At 40.5% G+C, this 23,275-nt stretch overlaps 1 protein-coding gene across 1 annotated transcript; it reads left to right on the top strand.

Moving 5' to 3' along the window:
- Window positions 1-753: 753 nt before the first annotated feature.
- On the top strand, window positions 754-11,534 carry LOC119879494 (cytochrome P450 3A12-like; the record flags this gene model as incomplete). The annotated part of the gene is given in 5 exon segments (XM_038589743.1): window positions 754-820; window positions 4,834-4,994; window positions 6,998-7,224; window positions 9,899-10,061; window positions 11,218-11,534. Coding segments are annotated over 5 exon segments (714 nt in total), but the record flags the coding sequence as incomplete, so codon positions are not given.
- Window positions 11,535-23,275: the final 11,741 nt, after the last annotated feature.

Raw genomic sequence — 23,275 nt, 5'->3', positions numbered from 1 at the left:
GTGTAAAATCATTTTCCTGGTAGTGTAATTTTGCCAGATCTTACATTGGCAAGAACCCTTCAATTCAAAGCCTCTTATCTTACACCTTCTCCAGGGGAAGGTCCTATTAGGCACCTGGTGGAGTATATAGTCTATGTTAAATTTGACCCTGCCATAGTCTGGAATGGGTAGAAATCTTCTCTGGGCACTGAAGCTGCAAGCTGGCTAAGCCAGCTTTGCCTTCATGAGGCCTGATGGCCAGCTGTAGGACATGTGTAGGACAAGGAGACAGGGCTGATATCACTGAATATTGTGCAGAGTTCTGGGAGGGTGGGACATTGGAAGATGCTGACACAGAAGCTGCTCATGGACTGCAGAGGTCAGGGATTGGTCTATGTGGCTATTCATTAAGAATTAAGGCTGGAAGAAAGGACTGAAGTCAGGGACTTTCTCCTTAGCTAGTAGATGTGACAGGAGAGGGATCAGGCAACTCTTGGGCCAGGAAGGTATGTTCAAAAGTCAGAGAAGCTGAGGATCAGACAGAGACAGAGCAAGATCCAAAAAGCAATGAGACATAATGGCTGGATTCCTGTCAGGGAAACATCCTGCTCTCCAAGATTTATAGCTGAGCACTTTTGTTCACCGAGGACTCTGGCAACACTACTCTAAATTCGGGATGTAAATGGGCTATAGTCTCAGGATACTTCACGTCTGATTTACTTCTGACTTCACAAGTGATTTTTTTGCCATGGAAATTTCTCTTTTTGTTTCTAGCACCGAGTGGACTTTCTTCAGCTGATGATTAACTCCCAGAATTCCAAAGAAATGGACACTCATAAAGGTAAGCGAGAAGAGCTTCAGAGGGCCATTGATGAGGTGGCTCAGAAAGAGGGGGTGGTTCCAAGGTGTGGAGGAAGATTTTAGCAGATGGAATTTTGGCAAATTGAGAAAGAAAAGAATATGTTCAGATACAAAAGGTAGACAGAGCATTTTCCAGAAAAACCAAGCCATACTACCTGTTCAAAGCTTGAAGGGGAACCATAGACAAAACAATCTGTGGTCTGCCACAGGGGAACTTGTTTCCAATGTCAGTCCTGCAGCCTAATCCAGACCCACCGAATCTGCCTGGAAATTCACATCAAGTCTTCATCACATAAGGAGGTACATGGCCCCAGTGTTGATGACCGTAACTTGAAACACTTGTGGTTATATTTATTCACTAGCTTAATCTACTTCAAGTGTTTTTTTCCCTTTTTGTAATTAAGAAGTAACTGGTGCAGGTATGTGTACACATTGTATTTCTCTTTAAATCATCATCTATTACTTTTATATCCATGGATGGTCTTTGACTAAAACTATTATTACTATGATGGTTACAAATGATGACTCGTTACTGTACCATTTCTTCTATATTTTGAATAATAGTCCATTGTTAGGTGAGCTTTCTATACGTCATCATTATTGTATTTCTTTCTTTATATATGTCGGTATGATCTCTTATATTACTAAGTGTCTTATATCATTTTTTTCTTAGATCCTTGATTTCATTTTCAGATTTTTTGTCTGGAAGCCCTTAAGTGGGCACCTGTGTTTTTTGTTTTTCCTTTCTTCTTTTTTATGTTTTCAATAGACTTTGGTTTTTAAAAAGATTTTATTTATTTATTCATGAGACACACGGAGAGAGAGAGAGGGGAGAGAGAGAGAGAGAGAGAGAGAGAGAGAGATGCAGAGACACAGGCAGAGGGAGAAGCAGGCTCCATGCAGGGAGCCTGATGTGGGACTCCATTCTGGGATGCCAGGATCACGTGCTAAGCTGAAGGCAGATGCTTAAGTGCTGAGCCACCCAGGTGCCCCAGACTTGATTTTTTATAGCAGTTTAGGTTCACTGCAAAATCGAGTGAAAGACATAGAGATTTATCTCATATTTCCCCTGCCCCACCTACATACAGCATCCCGAATCAAAATCCCTCATGATGTGGTAATTTTTAAATAATCAATATACCTACAACAACACATTATTACCACCCAAAATCCATAGTTTATATTATAGTTCATCCTTGTTGATGTATATGCTATGGGTTTCGACATATATATATAATGATGTATATCCACCATTAAAAAAATAGAGTATTCTGTATCCTTTTCCCATATTATTTTCTGGGCATTACCTTGCATCCTGATGTCAGACATCTCAGATTTCTCTTCTGTTTCTCCTGATGAGCCCTGAACCAGCCATTTCTCCAAGAAACTCTGATTCTTTTTAGTTAAAATGGTATTTAGAAACCAAATCTGGGATCTAGGAGTACTCGTTGCTACTAGGGGTTATTTGCTTCTATTTCCTCTCAGTGAGCCAAGTTAACAACATCAAATATATCTACACAGCACTGATCAACACAAATATTTCTTTATCCATAACCCATGATGTAAGTATGCTCTCAGTATTTAAAAGAAAAAAAAACAGGCTTAATTTATAGTTGTTTCTATGACAGAAATATTTCCATCATGGTTAATTTCAAGCCATCTGTGATTTGACAACAAGCTCACAAAATTGTTGAATATATAACAGTTGATTCTAGAGGAAAAGGATGGGCTTATTCTATCATACCATTTATCTATCTATCTATCTATCTATCTATCTATCTATCTATCATCTATCTATCTATCTATCCATTTATCCATCTCTACCTACCAATCTATCTCTACTTCTATTCTATCTATCTGTCTATCTATCTATCTAGTTCTACTTTTTTCTCTGATGGAGGAAATATTTTATATTTGCTTGGTCCTGTACAGAAACACTGCACACATGTGATTTTTGAGCACTTACCATGTGGCTAGTGTCACTGAGCTCTGAATCTTATATTGTATTTAATATAACTAATTAAAATTTAAATATAAATAGCCGCATCTGCCTACCTTATTGGAGAGTACAGCCCTGAACTTTTATTATCATGGGGTTTGTGGTAATGGAGAGCAAGAATTTTTTTATATATATTTTTTATTGGGGTTCTATTTGCCAACATATAGTATAACACCCAGTGCTCATCCCGTCAAGTGCCAATGTTTATAGCAAAAATGTCCACAATAGCCAAACTGTGGAAGGAGCCTCGGTGTCCATTTAAAGATGAATGGAAAATGTGTATATATATATATATATATATACACACACACATACACACACACACAATGGAATATTTCTCAGTCATTAGAAAGGACGAATATCCACCTTTTGCTTCAATGTGGGTGGAACTGGAGGGTATTATGCTGAGTGAAGTAAGTCACTTGAAAGACAAACATTATATGGTTTCACTACATGGGGAATATAAAAAATAGTGAAAGGGAATAAAGGGGAAAGGAGAGAAAATGAGTGGGAAAAATCAGAGAGGGTGACAGAACATGAGAGACTCCTAACTCTGGGAAACGAACAAGGGGTAGTGGAAGGGGAGGAGGGCGGGGGGATGGAGTGACTGGGTGAAAGGCAAGAATTTGATAGTTGAATTTACCCATAGCAGCTTCACGAAAAGTGTGACTAGGAAATCGGAACTTTGTAGACTTTTCTAGCACTTTTTGCATTGTTTTTAGCTGTGAATTATGGGTTTGTAGTGGGTAGGTGCTCTCAGTATCTAAAGGTCCTAACACAGGTTTTGTCAAATAGATTAGGACATGACCATGCTGAGTTTCTGCCAGGAGCAAATCAAAAGATATTCCAATTTATATTCAGAGTGGGGCCATTCACTAAGGAAGGTGAAATTCAGGCCATGATTGCTAATTCCATTCACTGGATTCAATTCGTCTATATTTCATGCTGGTCAGTACCTTGCCTTGACACATTTTTTTCTTCTGCTTCTTTGGTGGCATTAATTAAGCCAGCTCCATTACCGGTCTTTTTTTTTTTTTTTGTATATTTCAGTTTGTATATGTACTATATACATATAGTATAACACCCAGTGCTCATCCCTTCAAGTGCCCTCCTCAGTGCCCATCACCCAGTCACCACATCCCCCCACCTGCATGAACAGATGAATGAATAAAGAAGATGTGGTATATATATACCACATCTGTGTTGTAGTTTCTGTACATATTGGAGATCATGCACTTGCGAAGTTGTGTGCCAGGTCTTCTACTAGCTGAGACCTCTGAAAGGTATAATCCATGCTTCTCAAGCTAGGTTGTTCACACAAATCACCACATCTCATGAAAGCTCAGACTTTGATTCGATAGTTGTAGGGTGAGGTTTGAGATTCTGCATTTCTAATAAACTCCCAGATGCTGCAGATGCTGATGGTCCATGGATCACTCTTTGAGCAACAAGAATTTATCAGTAGCCCAATATTGTTCTCTTCACTTTCCACAAATATGTTTGGATGAAAGATCATTCATTTTTTCCTGACAATTGAGTCTTAGTATCACAAACTCTCTAAATAAATTTAAGTTCTCTTTTAGCTAGAAGAATATAAATTTTCCTGGGGGAGAATGGTATCCCATGTTACTTACGACTGAAGTACTTTTAGGATCCTCCAAAGGTCATGCTACTAACACCATGTACATTAGACAGAAATGCCATCTCCTGAAATTACCTATCTGTGTTGGTGCGGAGGGTGGCACTAGCAGGAGCAGATGGCCAAGAATAGTATAGACCATAGGAAGAACCAGATCAAGATAACTTCTGGCTTTTCTGGCTCTGTAAGATAGACATCAGAGTGCAAACCACTCTGAGTTTGATTCTGAATTGCTTTTACATTTTCCCCAAGGGAATTGGGAGTTTCAAATGGACTTCTCATTATCTAAAGTGTGTGTGTGTGTGTTTTTTTACATTCACCTGCTATAGCTAAAATGTGTTTCTTCTCCTTTTAGCTCTATCTGATTTGGAGCTGGTGGCCCAATCTATTATCTTTATTTTTGCTGGCTATGAGACCACTAGCACTTCTCTTTCCTTCCTTATGTATGAATTGGCCACTCACCCTGATGTCCAGCAGAAACTGCAGGAGGAGATTGATGCGACTTTCCCCAATAAGGTGAGGGGGTTATACCTGAAGAAGGGAGTCAGTGTAGGTTTGGTTATGTCTCAGTAACAGATTAGCCCTTAAACCTAGTAGGTTTTCATAAAAAGGTTTACTCCTATTTCCACATTCGCATGTCAGATATGGGCCTTAGCAGAAGTTGGGAGTGAGTCTCTGCTCCATACAGTTATTGGTGATACCAGGTAAAGAGGCTCCATTTTCTTATACCTGCATTATCTAGAACCTGGGGACTTATTGTTTGCTTGGTAATAAGGAACTATGTGTTACTCACTTGATTTTCAAATGTTTGGCTCCTGACTTACATACATACATCAGTTCACCCCTCATTTGCAAAATGGTTTCCCGTAAGTTCATGTGAGCTAGGAAATATGGGGGTCTCCATGATCCTGGGTGAGCAGTGTATGATTCTACTACTTTCTACTACACACCCTTTGAAGTGTCAACTCTATTATTTCCATTTAACAAGTCAGGAAACTGAGCTATAGAGAGACAATATCACATAACTAGTAGTGTAGAATTCAAGCTAGGAGCCAAGTGCTTGGATCCTGATTGACCTCTAATCTGTACAATGTTGGGACTTACACAAAGCAGCAAGTGATAGACATATATTGCCCACACTGTTTTCAGATTTCTGCCCATCCTGAAGTTCCCTTCTTATGAAGAGACCTGACCCCTGGGTCTGGAGTGGCCTGTTTGGCAAACAGTGAGACTCCAAAGTGACAACTAGGAGACCCTTCCAGCAACAGAGGGTGGGGCTTAGAACAGGGTTCTGATCCCCTGTATTACTTTTCCTAGAACTGAAATTGTGTGCCCACAATTGGTAGCATCCAATTGTAGCCTTCTCTTGCCCCATTTGCGTTGAAAGAAAGTAGTGTCTCCCCAAATTATTTAGTGTTTTTCTCCAAATATTGTAAATAGAATTGAAAAACTAGGAAGGCAGGATATTTCAACTAGGACAGTTTATGAGGAAGAGGGGAATTTTCTGTGGCACATTCTCCTTTCATGATACAGATGTGTCGCCCCTGTTTGAAAGGAACAAAAGACTTCAACAGATTTCATTTAAGATTAAGGGCCATAGGGAAGGGAAAATATGATTAAAACAGAGAGAGAGTTGGGATTCTGGGTGATGGGCACTGAGGAGGGCACTTGATGAGATGAGTACTGGGTGTTATACTATATGTTGGCCAATAGAACTTCAATAAAAACAAATGAAAAAAAAAACAGAGAGAGACAAGCCATAAGAGACTCTTAAGTATAGGAAACAAATGAGGGTTGCTGGAGAGGAGGTGGAAGAGGGGTTAGGGTAGTAGGGTAATGGGCATTCAGGAAGGCACTTGATGTAATGAGCGCTGGGTATTATATGAACTGAGCAGTCAGTTCTAATTCTAATTCTTCCTCTGAAACTAATAATACACTATATGTTAATAAAATAAATTTAAACAAAAAATGTAGAAAAAAGGTCAAGGGTCACACTCTATTAGTCACTTTTGTTCACACAAGGAAGAAAAACCATTACCTGGTAGTGGGAAGGATTTCAGGCCCTGTGTAGGAGATCGTCATAGTCGTCTCCCCCAGTCATTACTATTGCTGCTTACGTCTATGACTCACATGTCAGTGAGCCATTGAGTAGATCAAAGGACATGCTAGACATTCAAATGTCCACAAATACCCTTTACCAAAATACATGATTCTTAGGTGTTCCTAATACTTCAGTAGTAGTATATACAGTGCATTGAACTTTGATCCCAAATCTCAATTTTTAAAAGATTTTATTTATTTATTTATTTATTTATTTATTTATTTATTTGAGAGAGAGAGAGAGAGAGAAGGTAGAGACACAGGCAGAGGGAGAAGCAGGCTCCATGCAGGGAGCCTGACGCAGGACTTGATCCCGGGTCTCAAGGATCACACCCTACGCTGAAGGTGGTGCTAAACAGCTGAACCACCCGGGCTGCCCCCAAATCTCAATTTATCAAAATCTGTTTCTTTCCTTCCAGGCATTGCCCACTTACGATGCCCTTGTGCAGATGGAATATCTGGACATGGTGTTGAATGAAACTCTCCGATTATACCCAATCGCTGGTAGACTTGAGAGGGTCTGTAAGAAAGATGTGGAAATCAGTGGTGTGTTCATTCCCAAAGGGACAGTGGTGATGGTGCCAACCTTTACTCTTCATCGAGACCAGAGTCTCTGGCCAGAGCCTGAGGAATTCCGACCTGAAAGGTACAGGGAACCCTGCAAAGGGGAACCCACCCTCATATTGGAGGATATTCTGTATTTTCTTAGTATAGATGACAATCGTGTGGTGGTACAATGATTTATTTGTACATTTTTTTATTCTTAGAAGTATTTTTCTTGTTACAAAATGAACATTATTGTCCAAATTTTACAAACTCTAGTTGAGAATAAAGAAAATTAACATCATCACCAGTCACAATATATCAGGATTATTAATCATGTGATGTATGTCCTTGTGGATGTTTTTCTATGCATATATAGAAGCTTAAAAGTTAAGATGGCATTATATATTTTTGAGGTACTGAGTTAATGTAACAGTAAAGTATAAACAACGTACCATAATTGTGTTTGTGATTATATGTATATACATAATATACTTAACCATTATCTTAATTAAGAAAATGGGACTTTTTGTTACTTTAGTGTTTCTGTCCTCTTTAGCGCTCTGGATTTACTCCTTAGATTTTCGCATTCTGTGTTTGTAACCCTGCGCCACCATGTCTGCTAGGTATAGTGTGAGGACAGTGGCTGTGGTGCTGAGAGTTCACATCCCTGGCAGGAGGAGCAGCAGCCTGAGGACAGAGTGTGCTGGAGACCTGATAGGTCCTGTGCTGTCTGTGGTTGCAGTTCTAAGCATCTCTCATCTCTCTAGTATCTGGGATTTATCCAAAGTGAGGTCATCTGTTCTCTAGCCATTTAGACATCCTCCTTGGAGGGGTCTTGAGTTTTCTCTTCTGGGAATTCAGAGCAGAGTCTGGCTTTGGGTAAGCCTGAATTCTGCAAAAGTCCATGCTTTCCTGTTTATTGTATTGGTGGGCAAAATTTGGATGAGTTTTTAGAGACCTAGATGTTTAGCCCCCGACTAAAAGTCCCTGTTAGCAGAGCTCTTTTCTGGGCTCATGGTGTCCTTAGTGCTAGCAATGCGTCTACACATAGTACTTGCTGAAAGAACTTAGAGTTGACCAAGTCATCTGTTTTCTGGACCAGGAGACCTGATGGCTCCCACAAGTTCAGCTGTTCAGTCTCCTATAGCTTCTCAAACAGAAACCAGTGATCACTTCTGTACTTGTTTATGATTCATTCAGCCATGAGAGGAAGTGCTTACCTACATGTGTTAGGAACTGTGCCAGGTAGTGAAATCCATGTATTAAAAATATCAATTATGAATAATTAAAAAAGATTTTATTTATTATTTCAGATAGGCAGAGAGTGAGTGAGAGAGTGAGAGAGAGAGAGCACAAGCAGGGGGGAGGGACAGAAGGAGAAGCAGGATCCCTGTTGGGCAGGGAACTTGATGTGGGGCTCCACTGGAGTACCCTAATATCATGACCTGAGCCAAAGGCAGACACTTAACCAACTGAGCCACCCAGGTACCCCTTATGGATAATTTTTTAAAAAGATTTTATTTGTTTGAGAGAAAGCAAGCATAAGCAGGGGGAGGAGCAGAGGGAGAAGGAGAAGCCCCAATATGGGGCTTGATTACAGGACGTGAAGATCATTCCCTGAGCCAAAGGCAGATGCTTAACCATCTGAGCCACCCAGTCTCCCATGTTGCAGAGAATTTTTGACACATGCACAAACATTATATAGACACAAGTCTATGAAATACTTTTAATGAATTTATATATGCCCACCACCTGCCTGGTAACTACTAACCCATATCAGCTACTCCATCCACACACCATTATAATTCTTTTACTGTTTTCCATATTATTTTAAGGCATATCATGGAAACATTTCAGTATGTTCTTCATGATAAAAGGAGTTTAAATAATACCTCACCTAAATGCCATTATCATTTTCCCAAATCCACATGTTTCCTTAATATAAGTATTAAGGAATGAATTTTTTAAAAAGATTTTATTTATTTATTCATGAAAGTGTGTAAAGAGAGAGAGAAAGGCAGAGACACAGGCAGAGAGAAAAGCACAGTCAGAGAGAAGCCCGATGTGGGGCTCAATCCCTGGACTCCAGGATCACGCCCTGGGCCAAAGGCAGGCGCTAAACCGCTGAGCCACCCAGGGATCCCAAGGAATGAATTTTGAATGAAGCATAGGTCTAACCCAAAAGGAATTTATAGTGTCTTAGAACAGATAGACAAAAACTCAATGATTATAATGATTATACATAGATCTAAGTATCATTATAGTGGAGTAGCGTCACGTGCCCATGTAAATCATGTGAAAATCTTTTCCGTGTAAGTGGTTGGGAGTGGTCCTTGCAGGGAGTGTAGGGATGTGAAGGGAAAAATAACAATGGTAAAACATAGGAGGCATTTCTCTACTTCCTTTTTCTATGAGCATGTGACCAACATAAGTGGGAATGGAGGCATCAACCTACCTTTCCTCCAGTCAGGCTCATTTCCTGCTTGCCTTTCAAAGTGTGAACATCACACCACCCTCAATATAATTCTAGTGTCTAAGGTAAATCTTTTCAACAGCTTTATGTCATGTCCTCAGCAAGACTGAATGCTCCCATAGGGCAAGGGGAATCCAACGACCTGTAGCTTACAATTGTCATAGCAGAATAAGCATAGCAGGATTACAGTAAACAACCCATCAAAGTTTCCTATATACTCCTGGTTGAGAACCCCAAACATGTACTTCTTGTGGTCTTTATGATTAACTAAACTTGTTTTCCACTTCCATTGTGGAGCCAGGTTCAGTAGGAAGAACAAGGACAGCATAAATCCTTATACATACCTGCCTTTTGGAACTGGACCCCGAAACTGCATTGGAATGAGGTTTGCGATCATGAACATGAAACTTGCCCTTGTTAGGGTCCTGCAGAACTTCTCCTTCAAACCTTGTAAAGAAACACAGGTCAGAGAGATAACGTTCTGCATAAATAGTGTTTTATTGGTTTTTTTAACTAAGAGATATGAAATAGATGTGTGTGTGTGTGTGTGTGTGTGTTTGTGAGCGAATGTGCTCATTTATCCTTAGTAATTTGTTCTATCAGCCCAGTAATCTATTAGAGTCATCTGTGGCCTTGAAGGGTCCTTTAGCTCTTGAGTGCCACATCTGTGATTCATAACCGCCCAACCATAAGGGTCATATGTCAGTATAGTTCACATGAAATTATTATGCACAGTCCTTTGATCTTGAGCAGTGTTTTTAAATCTCTTTCAAGTCCACTGAAAGGAAAGGAACACATTGTGCACAATCATGATGTGCAATGTGGTGATAACCATGATGTGACTTTTGAATGATGCTCTTCTCCACTACAATTTATAGACACTATTGTGACCATGGTTCTCAACCTTGGTTTTACTCTGAAGTCAGTGGGTTCATTAAAAATCCTATATTCTAACATAATTCACCCAGAGAATGGCTTTAAATGTGTCCCCACTGATTCTCAAGTGCAAGCAAGGTTGAGAGTCACTGGTGTGAAACATGCCTGACTGATGTGAAGGAGTCCCATGGTCCAGGCCATCCTAGCTACTTGGCTCCACCTTCTCCAGTCAGGCTGTGCTCCCTTTCCATGCTAGTCTGTTATCATGGATGGATGTTTCCATGGGAGAGAGTACAGGATGTTTATCAGTGTAGATGTTCATATGATAAAATGTGTAATAAACACTCAGGATGGCCTACAAGCTTCAACGTATACAAAATTATCTCTCTCACTTTTCAAAATTGTTTGCCATAATAGGTAAGAATCTGTCTTAAATTTAAATACTCATCCTTTTTACTTAAAATTTAAATATAAAAGTATATAAACCAATATGAGTTTGTCTCCAGCCTGGTACTGAGTGGGTGGTCAGTAGATACTCTGTTGAATGAGTGATGGATGAATGCTTACATACTCCAGTCTTGACAACTTACAGAATAATTTTAAAGAATCAGAGATATATGAATCTATAAGTAGTATTTATATATTTGTAATGCATTATTGTCCTTCATATATCTTGCCTGCTTTGCTTCTGTTGTTAGCTGGATTTTCATGGTCGTTTCTCATATACTTGTTTAACTGTTGCAGATCCCCCTGAAATTAAATGCTCAAGGGATTATTCAACCTGAAAAGCCCATTGTTCTCAAGGTTGAGCCAAGAGATGGGAGTGTAAATGGAGCCTGACTTTCCCTAAGGACTTCCTTTTGTTCTTCAAGAAACTATCCCAGAACACCAGAGACCTCAATTTCCTTTGATTATGTGGTTTCACTCATGTAGGGAATATAAGAAATAGTGAAAGGGGTTGTAGGGGAAAGAAGGGAAAACGAGTGGGAAAAATTAGAGAGGGTGACACAGAATGAGAAACTCTTAACTCTGGGAAATGTACAAGGGATAGTGGAAGGGGAGGCAGGTGGGGGGATGGGGTGACTGACGGGCACTGAGGAGGGCACTTGACGGGATGAGCACTGGGTGTTACAATGTATGTTGGCAAATCAAACTTCAATAAAAATATATTAAAAACCCCAGAAATGATCCCTGGGTGGCGCAGCGGTTTGGCGCCTGCCTTTGGCCCAGGGCGCGATCCTAGAGACCCGGGATCGATCCCATGTCAGGCTCCTGGTGCTCGGAGCCTGCTTCTCCCTCTGCCTGTGTCTGCCTCTCTCTCTCTCTCTCTCTCTCTGTGACTATCATAAAAAAAAAAAAACCAGAACAGAAATGAAGGTGGGCTTCATGTACAACCTGTGACAGATGACTAGGGATTCCACACATTCATTTAGCTTTCTCTGGTATCTGTGTAGAGCATTATATATTATGGGGAATAAAGGAAGTAGCTCATAAGTGCCAGACATGTAGACACAGTTTATCTGTTTCACACAGACTACCCCCAGTTTGTACCATCTACTACCCTGAGTGTTGATCTAGAATAAAACTTTCTCAATAACTTTATCAACAAACTTTAATGGAAACAGGAATTATTGTGGTGGTGGTGGTAATGACATTTATATCACATGTCTTATTTGGAATATTCTACATTGAATATTACACTTAGCAAGTCAATCAACATCTCTTTACAAAAGTATTAACATGGCTTCATCCACATTAAGGGGGAATCTATAGAACTGATGAGTAAGAGCCAGTGAATGAATGCTTTGACCATTACAGTCCCTGGGTGAATGGAGCTTGTTCAGAACTCCGATGTGCTCAGTTAAGATAGGTGAGAGTTAATCTACTGTGACTTTGCCTATTGCTCAGAATGTATATTTCTAGTTTAATTCTACAGGTTTTGGATCACATGTTTTTTTTATATCTCTTGATTGAGGCACTTGGTATTATATTATTAGTTTTGATTTAATATTTTCGTGTCCTCTTCCCTGCTGTTCTGGTAGGCAGCGAACATATTTGTCTTTGTGTTCCAGCCTCAGCTCCCAACTGTCCTGACACAATGAACATCAAATAAGAGACGGTTGGTTGTCCAGTTGTTTGGGAAGAAAGGCTAAAAGCATTTGTCTGTTTCAGCTGGTATCAGAAGATGAATAGGATTCTTCCTTTCCAACTCTCCCTTCCAGCCCCTTCTTTCGCTTCTCCTCTCCTTTTCCTTTGTTTTCCTTCCTAGATAATTCAGTCCTTAAGCCATAGGTGGGGCACAGGCGAGAGGGTAGCCTCACATTGGAGGTCAGGGACAGAGAAGCGAGTCACAGTGACCTGACTCCAAGTTAGAGACTGAGTAGGGTGGGGAGGGGGTCCACATGGAGTGTGTCCACATGGAGCATTCTGGCATGGCTGTGGGAGCCCAAGCTAGGTGAGAAGGGTGTCCATATGGAGGCGTGGCTGGTAAGAGCCCCCAGAGCCTAAATACAGTGTATAGAACCCAAGTAAAATTGTGGGGGTATTCATGAGTGTTGAGGGATGGAGTAGGGATTAGTTACATGGAGGGGGATTTATCAAATAAGTAAATATATTAATGATAAATTGTTTCAGGAGTTTCTTACCGTAAGAGTAGGGAGTCATTGATTTGGAAAGGGAGAAAACCAAAAGAAGCCTATATAGTCAGAGATTGAAAGTGAGGGTGTCAATGTAAAGTCCTGCTTTTCTATAGATAGATGATAGATTGGTAGAAATGTTTGTCTCTGTGTGTAAAAACACATTTCCCCTACCTCTCTCCACAGATAGTTCTTAGAAACGGTGACTTTGTAAGAGCCTTAAGAACACCTTGTATCCAAATCTTGGCTTATAAATGTCATTTTCCACTAAAAAGAACTAGAGCTTCTCAGATACATGGCTGATTCCACTCTGAGACAGCACATGATGAACTTGGAGCAGGTTGTGCTACACAGTGATAGGGACATGTCCAAGGAATGCAGAGCCAGCTTGAGGGGCTTCACCCACCCATAAAGCATGATTTGGGTATCATGATAACTAACAATAAGAAGAGATTATAACCCCTTGAATAAAATAGGAAACAAATACACAAAGGTGGAGATAAATACAGAGATAGATTACAATTGATGAGGACACTCACACAGTTTCAGAGTACTAATGCTGAAACACTCACGAGTTACCAAAAGGAAAGAGCAACTCATACAGTGGAGCCCTAGTTGACCAGTAAGCATCATCAGGAACAGGAGGAAATGATGGCAAATCACCCTATAAGATGCAGTGAGAAAAACTCAGTGGCACCTCTGGGATATGCTTGCCAAGGAGGCAAACCTGAAAGAAATCCTGAAAAAAGTCAGACAAACTGAAGTTGAGGAATACCTACTCCTAATCTGTAGCTGGTGTGTATTCTTCTACAAAGTCAAGGTTCTTAAAGTTATAAAAAAGAAAAAACAAGTCAGGATTGGAGTCACTTACCCCCCAAACCTACCTCACAGCAAACAACACCTAATTATTAGGTTCAAGCTATCCCTGGAAGGTGACCTTCTCAGAGTGCATCTGGCATGATACTTAATGTGGAAAACCCATAAGACTCCATCCCAAAATGGCTAGTTCTCATACAGCAATTCAGCAATGTGGCAGGATATAAAATCAATGCACAGAAATCAGTTGCATTTCTATACATTAACAATGAGAGAGAAGAAAGAGAAATTAAGGAATTGATCCCAATTACAAACTGTACCAAAAACCCATAAGATAACTATAGCCAATAACCATAAGATAACTATGATAGATAACCTAACCAAAGAGGCAAAGAATTGGTACTCCTAAAACTACAGAACCACTTATGAAAGAAATTGAGGAAGACACAAAGAGATTGATAAACATTCCATATTCATGGATTGGAATAATAAATATTGTGAAAATGTCTATGCTACCCAGTACATTCTACATATTTAATGCAATCCCTATCAAAATACCACTGACATTTTTCACAGAGCTGGAATAAATAATCCTAAAATGTATATGGAACCAGAATGTTGAAAAGAAAACCCAAAACTGGGGGCATCACAATGCCTGATTTCAAGCTATATTACAAAGCTGTGAACATCAAGACAGCATGATACTGGCACAAAACAGATACATAGATCAATGGAACAGAATAGAGAACCCGGAAATGGACTTTCATCTCTATGATCAACTAATCTTTGACAAAGCGGGAAAGGAATGTCCAAAGGAAAAAAAGGCAGTCTCTTCAATAAATGGTGTTGGGAAAATTGGACAGGCACATGAGAAGAATGAAACTATACCATTCTTTTACACCATACACAAAGATAAACTCAAAATGGATGAAAGACCTACATGTGAGCCAGGAATTCATAAAAATCCTAGAAGAGAACATAGGCAGCAACCTCTTTGACCTCGACTACAGCAACTTCTTGTTAGATATGTCTTCAAAGACAAAGGAAACAAAAACAAAAACGAACTATTGGGACTTCATCAAGATCAAAAGCTTTTGCACAGCTAAGGAAACAGTCAACAAAATTAAAAGGCAATCCATGGGATGGGAGAAGATATTTGCAAATGATATATTAGATAAAGGGCTATTATCCAATATCTATAAAGAACTTATCAAATTCAACACCTAAAAAACAAACGATCCAGTCAAGAATGAACAGAAGACATGAACAGACATTTTCTCCAAAGAAGACATACAAATGGCCAATAAGCACATGAAAAAATACTCCATAACATTTGTCATCAGGGAAATACAAATCAAAACCACAATGAGATACCACTTTACACCAGTCAAATGGCTGACTGAAATTAACAAGAGAGGAAAACAGCAAATGTTAGCAAGGATGTGGAGAAAGGGGCACCCTCTCACTCTGAGAACGCAAGCTGGTATAGCCACTTTGGAAAACATTATGGAGCTTCCTCAAGAAGTTAAAAATACAGTTACCTTATGACCCAGCAATTGCACCACTGGGTATTTAAACCAAAGATACAGATGTAGTGAAACAAAGGGGCATCTGCACCCCAATGTTCATAGAAGCAATGTCCACAATAGCCAAACTGTGGAAGGAACTGAGATTGTCCTTCAACAGATAAATGGATAAAAATTATATATATAGTATTATATATGTGGAATACTACTCAGTCATTACAAAGGATGAATACTTACCATTTACACTGATGTGGATGGAAGTGGAGAGTATAAGTGAAATAAGTCAATTGAAATTAAAAAAATGATAATTATATATGATATAATATATAATTATATATGATATAATGTATAATGATATAATTCATTATATCATATAATGATTATAGTATGATATAATATCTAATAATATATAACATATAATTATATATGATATATATTATATATATATGTAATATGGTTTCACTCATATATGGAATATAAAAAAAATAATGCAAGGGACCATAAGAGAAGGAGGGGAACCTGAATAGGGCAAAGTCAGAGAGGAAGACAAACTCTGAGAGACTCTTAAATCTGGGAAACAAACTGAGGTGTGCTGAAGGGGAGGTGGGTGGGGGAATGGGATAACTGGGTGACAGTCATTAAGGGAGGACACGTGGGGAGGAGGGCAAGATGGCAGAGGAGTAGAGTCCCCAAGTCACCTGTCCCCCACCAATTCATCCTGAAACCTACAAATTCGGCCTGAGATTTAAGAGGAGAAACAGCTGGAATGCTACAGTGAGAAGAATTCGCGCTTCTATGAAGGTAAGAAAATGGGGAAAAAAATAAAGAAATAAAAAGCATCCAAGGGGGAGGGGCCCCGCGAGGAGAAGGCTAAGGCTGTGGGGCAATGTCCCCAGGACAGGAAAGCCCCGACCGGAGAGAAGCAGAAGGCTTCACCAATATTCCCGGTCGGAAAGGTGCTTGCAGGGAGTTGGAGCAGGACCCCAGGAGGGGCGGAGATGCCCTCAGGCTCCCAGGGACACTAAGAGAGCTCATGTGCCCCGGGAGGAGAGCACGCCACACACTGCGGCCCGAGCTCCCTTAAGGCCTGCAGCGTGTACAAGGTGGAGCCCGGGAGCAGCTCCGGAGGCGTGGCTCCACGCGGAGGGGGCTGCGGGGCCCCAGCAGCTCGATTCCAGCAGCGCAGGCGCCGGAGCCCAGGGCGTGGGGGGCCACAGCCCAGGAATACGGCGCTCCCCCGGAACAGGCAGGGCTGGGAGAGCACAGAACAGCCAGGACGCTCCTGCCGCTGGGCGTGCTCTGAGCCGTGCAGATCAGCGCCCCTGCCCCCACCCGGGAGCATCCAGGCCCTCTGCACACTGAGAGCTGCGGTAGTTACTGCTGGAGCTGACTCCAGAGAGGAGAGCTGGCCGCTGCCACTGTTGTTGTCCTCCTGGGCCTCACAGGATAAAACAACCCCACTGAGCCCTGCACCAGGCAGGGGGCTGAGCAGCTTCCCCCAAGTGCTCACACCTGAGAATCAGCACAGCAGGCCCCTCCCTCAGAAGACCAGCTGGAAGGACAGGGAAAAGCAAGTTATTGACCAAGCAGTACTGGAAAGTTCCAGGGGTAGTCGAGGGAATTTACAGGTATATAGAATCAGAGGATACTCCCCCTTGTTTTTTGTTTTCTGTTTGCCCCCCCCTCCGCCTTTGTTTTTCTTTTTTTTTCTTTCTCTCCTTTTCTCCTTTTTCCAGTACAACTTGTTTTTGGCCACTCTGCACTGAACAAAATGACTAGAAGGAAAAACTCACCTCAAAGAGAGAATCAGAAACCAGTCCTCTTTCCCACAGAGTTACAAAATTTGGATTACAATTTAATGTAAGAAAGCCAATTTAGAAGCACAATTATAAAGCTACTGGTGGCTCTAGAAAAAGCATAAAGGACTCAAGAGACTTCATGACTGCAGAATTTAAATCTAATCAGGCAGAAATAAAAAATAAATTAAATGAGATGCAATCTAAACTAGAGGTCCTAACGACGAGGGTTAACGAGGGTAGAAGAACAAGTGAGTGACGTAGAAGACAAGTTGATGACAAAGAGGGAAACTGAGGAAAAAGAGAAAAACAAGAGATCATGAGGATAGGTTAAGGGAAATAAATGACAGCCTCAGAAGGAAAAATCTACTTTTAATTGGGGTTCCTGAGGGCGCCGAAAGGGACAGAGGTCCAGAATATGTATTTGAACAAATCATAGCTGAAAACTTTCCTAATCTGGGAAGGGAAACAGGCATTTAGATCCAGGAAATAGAGAGATCCCCCCCCCCCAAAATCAATAAAAACCGCTCAACACCTCGACATTTAATAGTGAAGCTTGCAAATTCCAAAGATAAAGAGAAAATCCTTAAAGCAGCAAGAGACAAGAAATCTCTAACTTTTATGGGGAGAAATAATAGATTAATAGCAGACCTTTCCACAGAGACCTGGCAGGCCAGAAAGAGCTGGCAGGGTATATTCAGCATCTAAATGAGAAGAACATGCAGCCAAGAATACTTCATCCAGCAAGGCTCTCATTTAGAATAGAAGAGCTTCCAAGATAGGCAGAAACAGAAAGAATATGTGACCACCAAACCAGTTCTCCAAGAAATATTAAGGGGGACTCCGTAAAAGAAAGAAGTCCAAGGGATCAATCCTCAAGAACAGGGACTGAATCGGTATCATGATGACGCTAAATTCATATCTTTCAATAGTAACTCTGAACATGAATGGGCCTTAATGACCCCATCAAAAGGTTGCAGGGTTTTCAGACTGGATAAAAAAACAAGACCCATCTATTTGCTGTCTACAAGAGACTCATTTTAGACAGAAGGACACTTACAGCCTGAAAATAAAGGTTGGAGAACCATTTACCATTCAAATGGCCCTCAAAAGGAAGCAGGGGTAGCCATCCTTATATCAGATAAACTAAAGTTTATCCCGAAGACTGTAGTAAGAGATGAAGAGGGACACTATATCATACTTAAAGGATCTATCCAACAAGAGGACCTAACAATCATGAATATTTATGCCCTGAACGTGGGAGCTGCCAAGTATATCAATCAATTAATAACCAAAGTTAAGACATACTTAGATAATAATACACTTATACCTGGTGACTTCAATCTAGCGCTTTCTACAATCGACAGGTCTTCTAAGCATAACATCTCCAAAGAAACAAGAGCTTTAAATGATACACTGGACCAGATGGATTTCACAGATATTTATAGAACTTTACATCCAAACGCAACTGAATACACATTCTTCTCCAGTGCACATGGAACTTTCTCCAGAATAGACCACATACTGGGTCACAAATCAGGTCTTAACCGATACCAAAAGATTGAGATCGTCCCCTGCATATTCTCAGACCATAATGCTTTGAAATTAGAACTAAATCACAAGAAGAAGTTTGGAAGGATTTCAAGCACGTGGAGGTTAAGGACCACCCTACTAAAAAATGAAAATTTCAACCAGGAAATTAAGGAAGAATTAAAAAGATTCATAGAAACTAATGAGAATGAAGATACAACCATTCAAAATACAGCAAAAAGCAGTCCTGAGGGGGAAATATATCACAATACAAGCATCCATCCAAAAACTGGAAGGAACTCAAATACAAAAGCTAACCTTGCACCTAAAGGAGCTGGAGAAAAAAACAGCAAATAGATCCTGCACCCAGCAGAAGAAGAGAATTAGTAAAGATTTGAGCAGAACTCAATGAACTAGAGACCAGAAGAACTGTGGAACAGATCTACAAAACCAGTAGTTGGTTCTTTGAAAGAATTAGAAGATAGATAAACCATTAACCAGCCTTCTTAAAAAGAAGAGAGAAAAGACTCTAATAAAATCATGAATGAGAAAGGAGAGATCACCACCAACACCATGGAAATACAAACGATTTTAAAAACATATTATGAGCAGCTATATGTCAATAAATTAGGCAACCTAGAAGAAATGGATGCATTTCTGGAAAACCACAAACTACCAAGACTGGAACAGGAAGAAATAGAAAACCTGAAAAGGCCAATAACCAGGGAGGAAATTGAGGCAGTCATCAAAAACCTCCCAAGACACAAAATTCCAGGGCCAGATGGCTTCCCAGGGGAATTCTATCAAACGTTTAAAGAAACCATACCAATCTACTAAAGGTGTTTGGAAAGATAGAGAGAAAGAAGAAAGAAGAAGAAAGAAAGAAAGAAAGAAAGAAAGAAAGAAGAAGAAAGAAGAAGAAGAAAGAAAGAAAGAAAGAAAGAAAGAGAGAGATGGAATACTTCCAAACTCCTTCTATGAGGCCAGCATCACCTTAATTCCCAAACCAGACAAAGACCCCACCAAAAGGAGAATTATAGACCAATATCCCTGATGAATACGGATGCAAAAATTCTCAACAAGATACTAGCCAATAGGATACAACAATACATTAAGAAGATTATTCACCATGACCAAGTAGGGTTATCCCTGGGATGCAAGGCTGGTTCAACACTTGTAAAACAATCAGTGTGATTCATCATATCATCAAGAGAAAAAACAAGAACCATATGATCCTCTCAATAGATGCAGAGAAAGCATTTGACAAAATACAGCATCCATTTCTGATCAAAACTCTTCAGAGTGTAGGGATAGAGGGAACATTCCTCAGCATCTTAAAAGACAACTACAAAAAGCCCACAGCAAATATCATTCTCAATGGGGAAACACTGGGAGCCTTTCCCCTAAGATCATGAACAAGACAGGGATGTCCACTCTCACCACTGTTCTTCAACATAGTATTAGAAGTCCTAGCCTCAGCAGTCAGACAACAAAAAGAAATATAAGGCATTGAAATTGGCAAAGAAGAAGTCAAACTCTCCCTCTTCACAGATGACATGACACTGTCCACAGAAAACCCAAAAGCTTCCACCCCAAGATTGCTAGAACTCATACAGCAATTCAGCAGTGTGGCAGGATACAAAATCAATGCCCAGAAGTCAGTGGCATTTCTCTACACTAACAATGAGACTGAAGAAAGAGAAATTAAGGAGTCAATCCCATTTACAATTGCACCCAAAAGCATAAGATACCTAGGAATAAACCTAACCAAAGAGGTAAAGGATCTATACCCTAAAAACTACAGAACACTTCTGAAAGAAATTGAGGAAGACACAAAGAGATGGAAAAATATTCCAAGCTCGTGGATTGGCAGAATTAATATTGTGAAAATGTCAATGCTACCCAGGGCAATTTACACATTTAATGCAATCCCTATCAAAATACCATGGACTTTCTTCAGAGAGTTGGAACAGATCATCTAAAGATTTGTGTGGAATCAGAAAAGACCCTGAATAGCTAGAGGAATATTAAAAAAGAAAACCGTAGCTGGGGGCATCACAATGTCGGATTTCAGGGTGTACTACAAAGATGTGGTCATCAAGACAGTGTGGTACTGACACAAAAACAGATAAAGGAGATAAATTCGATAAAGGTACTGGCACAAAACAGATAAACAGATAAATTCAATAAAGGAGGAAAGACTATCCATTGGAAGAAAGACAGTCTCTTCAATAAATGGTGCTGGGAAAATTGGACATCCACATGCAGAAGAATGAAACTAGACCACTCTCTTTCACCATACACAAAGATAAACTCAAAATGGATGAAAGATCTAAATGTGAGACAAGATTCCATCAAAATCCTAGAGGAGAACACAGGCAACACCCTTTTTGAATGCAGCCACAGTAACTTCTTGTAAGATACAAAAGCAAAAATGAACTATTGGGACTTCATCAAGATTAATAAGCTTCTGCACAGCAAAGGATACAGTCAACAAAACAAAAAGACAACCTACAGAATGGGAGAAGATATTTGCAAATGACGTATCAGAGAAAGGGCTAGTTTCCAAGATCTATAAAGAACTTCTTAAACTCAACACGAAAGAAACAATCCAATCATGAAATGGGCAAGAGACATGAAGAGAAATCTCACAGAGGAAGACATAGACATGGCCAACATGCACATGAGAAAATGCTCTGCATCACTGGCCATCAAGGAAATACAAATCAAAACCACAATGAGATACCACCTCACACCAGTGAGAATGGGGAACATTAACAAGGCAGGAAACCACAAATGTTGGAGAGGATGCAGAGAAAGGGGAACCCTCTTGCACTGTTGGTGGGGATGTGAACTGGTTCAGCCACTCTGGAAAACTGTGTGGAGGTTCCTCAAAGAGTTAAAAATAGACCTTCCCTATGACCAGGCAATTGCACTGTTGGGGATTTACCCCAAAGATTCAGATGCAATGAAATGCCGGGTTACCTGCACCCCGATGTTTCTAGCAGCAATGTCCACAATAGCCAAACTATTGAAGGAGCCTCGGTTGTCCATCGAAAGATGAGTGGATAAAGAAGATGTGGTTTATGTATACAACGGAATATTCCTCAGCCATTAGAAACGACAAATACCCACCATTTTCTTCAACGTGGATGGAACTGGAGGGTATTATGCTGAGTGAAGTCAGTCAATCGGAGGACAAACAGTGTATGTTCTCATTCATTTGGGGAATATAAATAATAGTGAAAGGGAATATAAGGGAAGGGAGAAGAAATGTGTGGGAAATATCAGAAAGGGAGACAGAACATAAAGACTGCTAACTCTGGGAAAGGAACTAGGGGTGATGGAAGGGGAGGAGGGCGGGGGTGGGGGTGAATGGGTGACGGGCACTGAGGGGGGCACTTGACGGGATGAGCACTGGGTGTTATTCTGTATGTTGGTAAATTGAACACCAATAAAAAACAAATTTATTTTTAAAAAAAGTTCCTACATCCAGCAGAAGAAGAGAGTCAATAATTGTCCTCTCTATAGAATCTTGTTTGAAGATGCAAATCCTTTTTTGTAAGTGTTTTAGTGGAAGTCTCTATGTAAGTATATAGGATTCCATATCTATCATCTAGTTACCTATCTCTATCTCTTTATCATCTATCCATATTCACCCTTTTATCTGTCATGTCTATCTCTAACTATCTGTCTATCTATCTACCCACCTATCATCTTTGTATGTATCTAGTAAGACAAATATCTGGGGAGCTTGAGGCATTCCAGGCCCAGCTGTTTGAATCTATCCAACTGAGACTTGTGAAGAGAGCCTTCAGGATGACCTCAGCCCTAGTCTTTCTGCAAACACCTGAGACTCCAAGTAAGGGCTGCCCCACTGAGTCCAGTCAACCCCAGATTCGTAAGTAAAATAAAAGATTATCCAATCCTTTGGGTGGTTATTATGCCACATTAAATCACTGGAATAGCCCTCCTTCATTTCAGTGCAGCCAGATGTATAGGACCCAGAAGAGAGTTGCCAACTGTGGGAAACTGGAAGTTATCACCTTTTATTTCCTGTAAGTCATGGGGGGTAGCAGTGGGGTTGTGGGTGAGGTCAGAGAAAGGAGTGTTGGTGTCTAAGCAGGGGTGGCCCTTAAAGTCTCATGGATCAGGTCAAAAGGAAGAAGGGAGAGGGCCGACTTTACTGGGCACCTGTTAAGTGCAGGGCCTCCTTCATATCAAGGCTTTGTGCCCCCAGCTTACCTCTCAGTAGAGCAACATTGTGGTTGTAGGCGTAGCCAGCTTTGAAGAGCATGCCAGTGTCTCTTTCCTCATGGTGTATATTCTCCACCCCATGAACAGGGCTGGCCTGGTAATCGGGGGGATACTGTGGACATATCAGAGTGTGACTGTGGCTAATTCATAAGGGACAAAGATGCTTCCACCTTGCCCTATTTGGTCACTTGCTCTGGAAAGCCAGCTGCCATGTTGTGAGGATAGTCACAACCACATACCG

This window comes from Canis lupus, unplaced genomic scaffold, assembly GCF_011100685.1.
Source record: "Canis lupus familiaris isolate Mischka breed German Shepherd unplaced genomic scaffold, alternate assembly UU_Cfam_GSD_1.0 chrUn_S92H251, whole genome shotgun sequence".
Lineage (NCBI taxonomy): Eukaryota > Metazoa > Chordata > Mammalia > Carnivora > Canidae > Canis > Canis lupus.
This window is presented reverse-complemented; position numbering and strand designations above follow the sequence as displayed.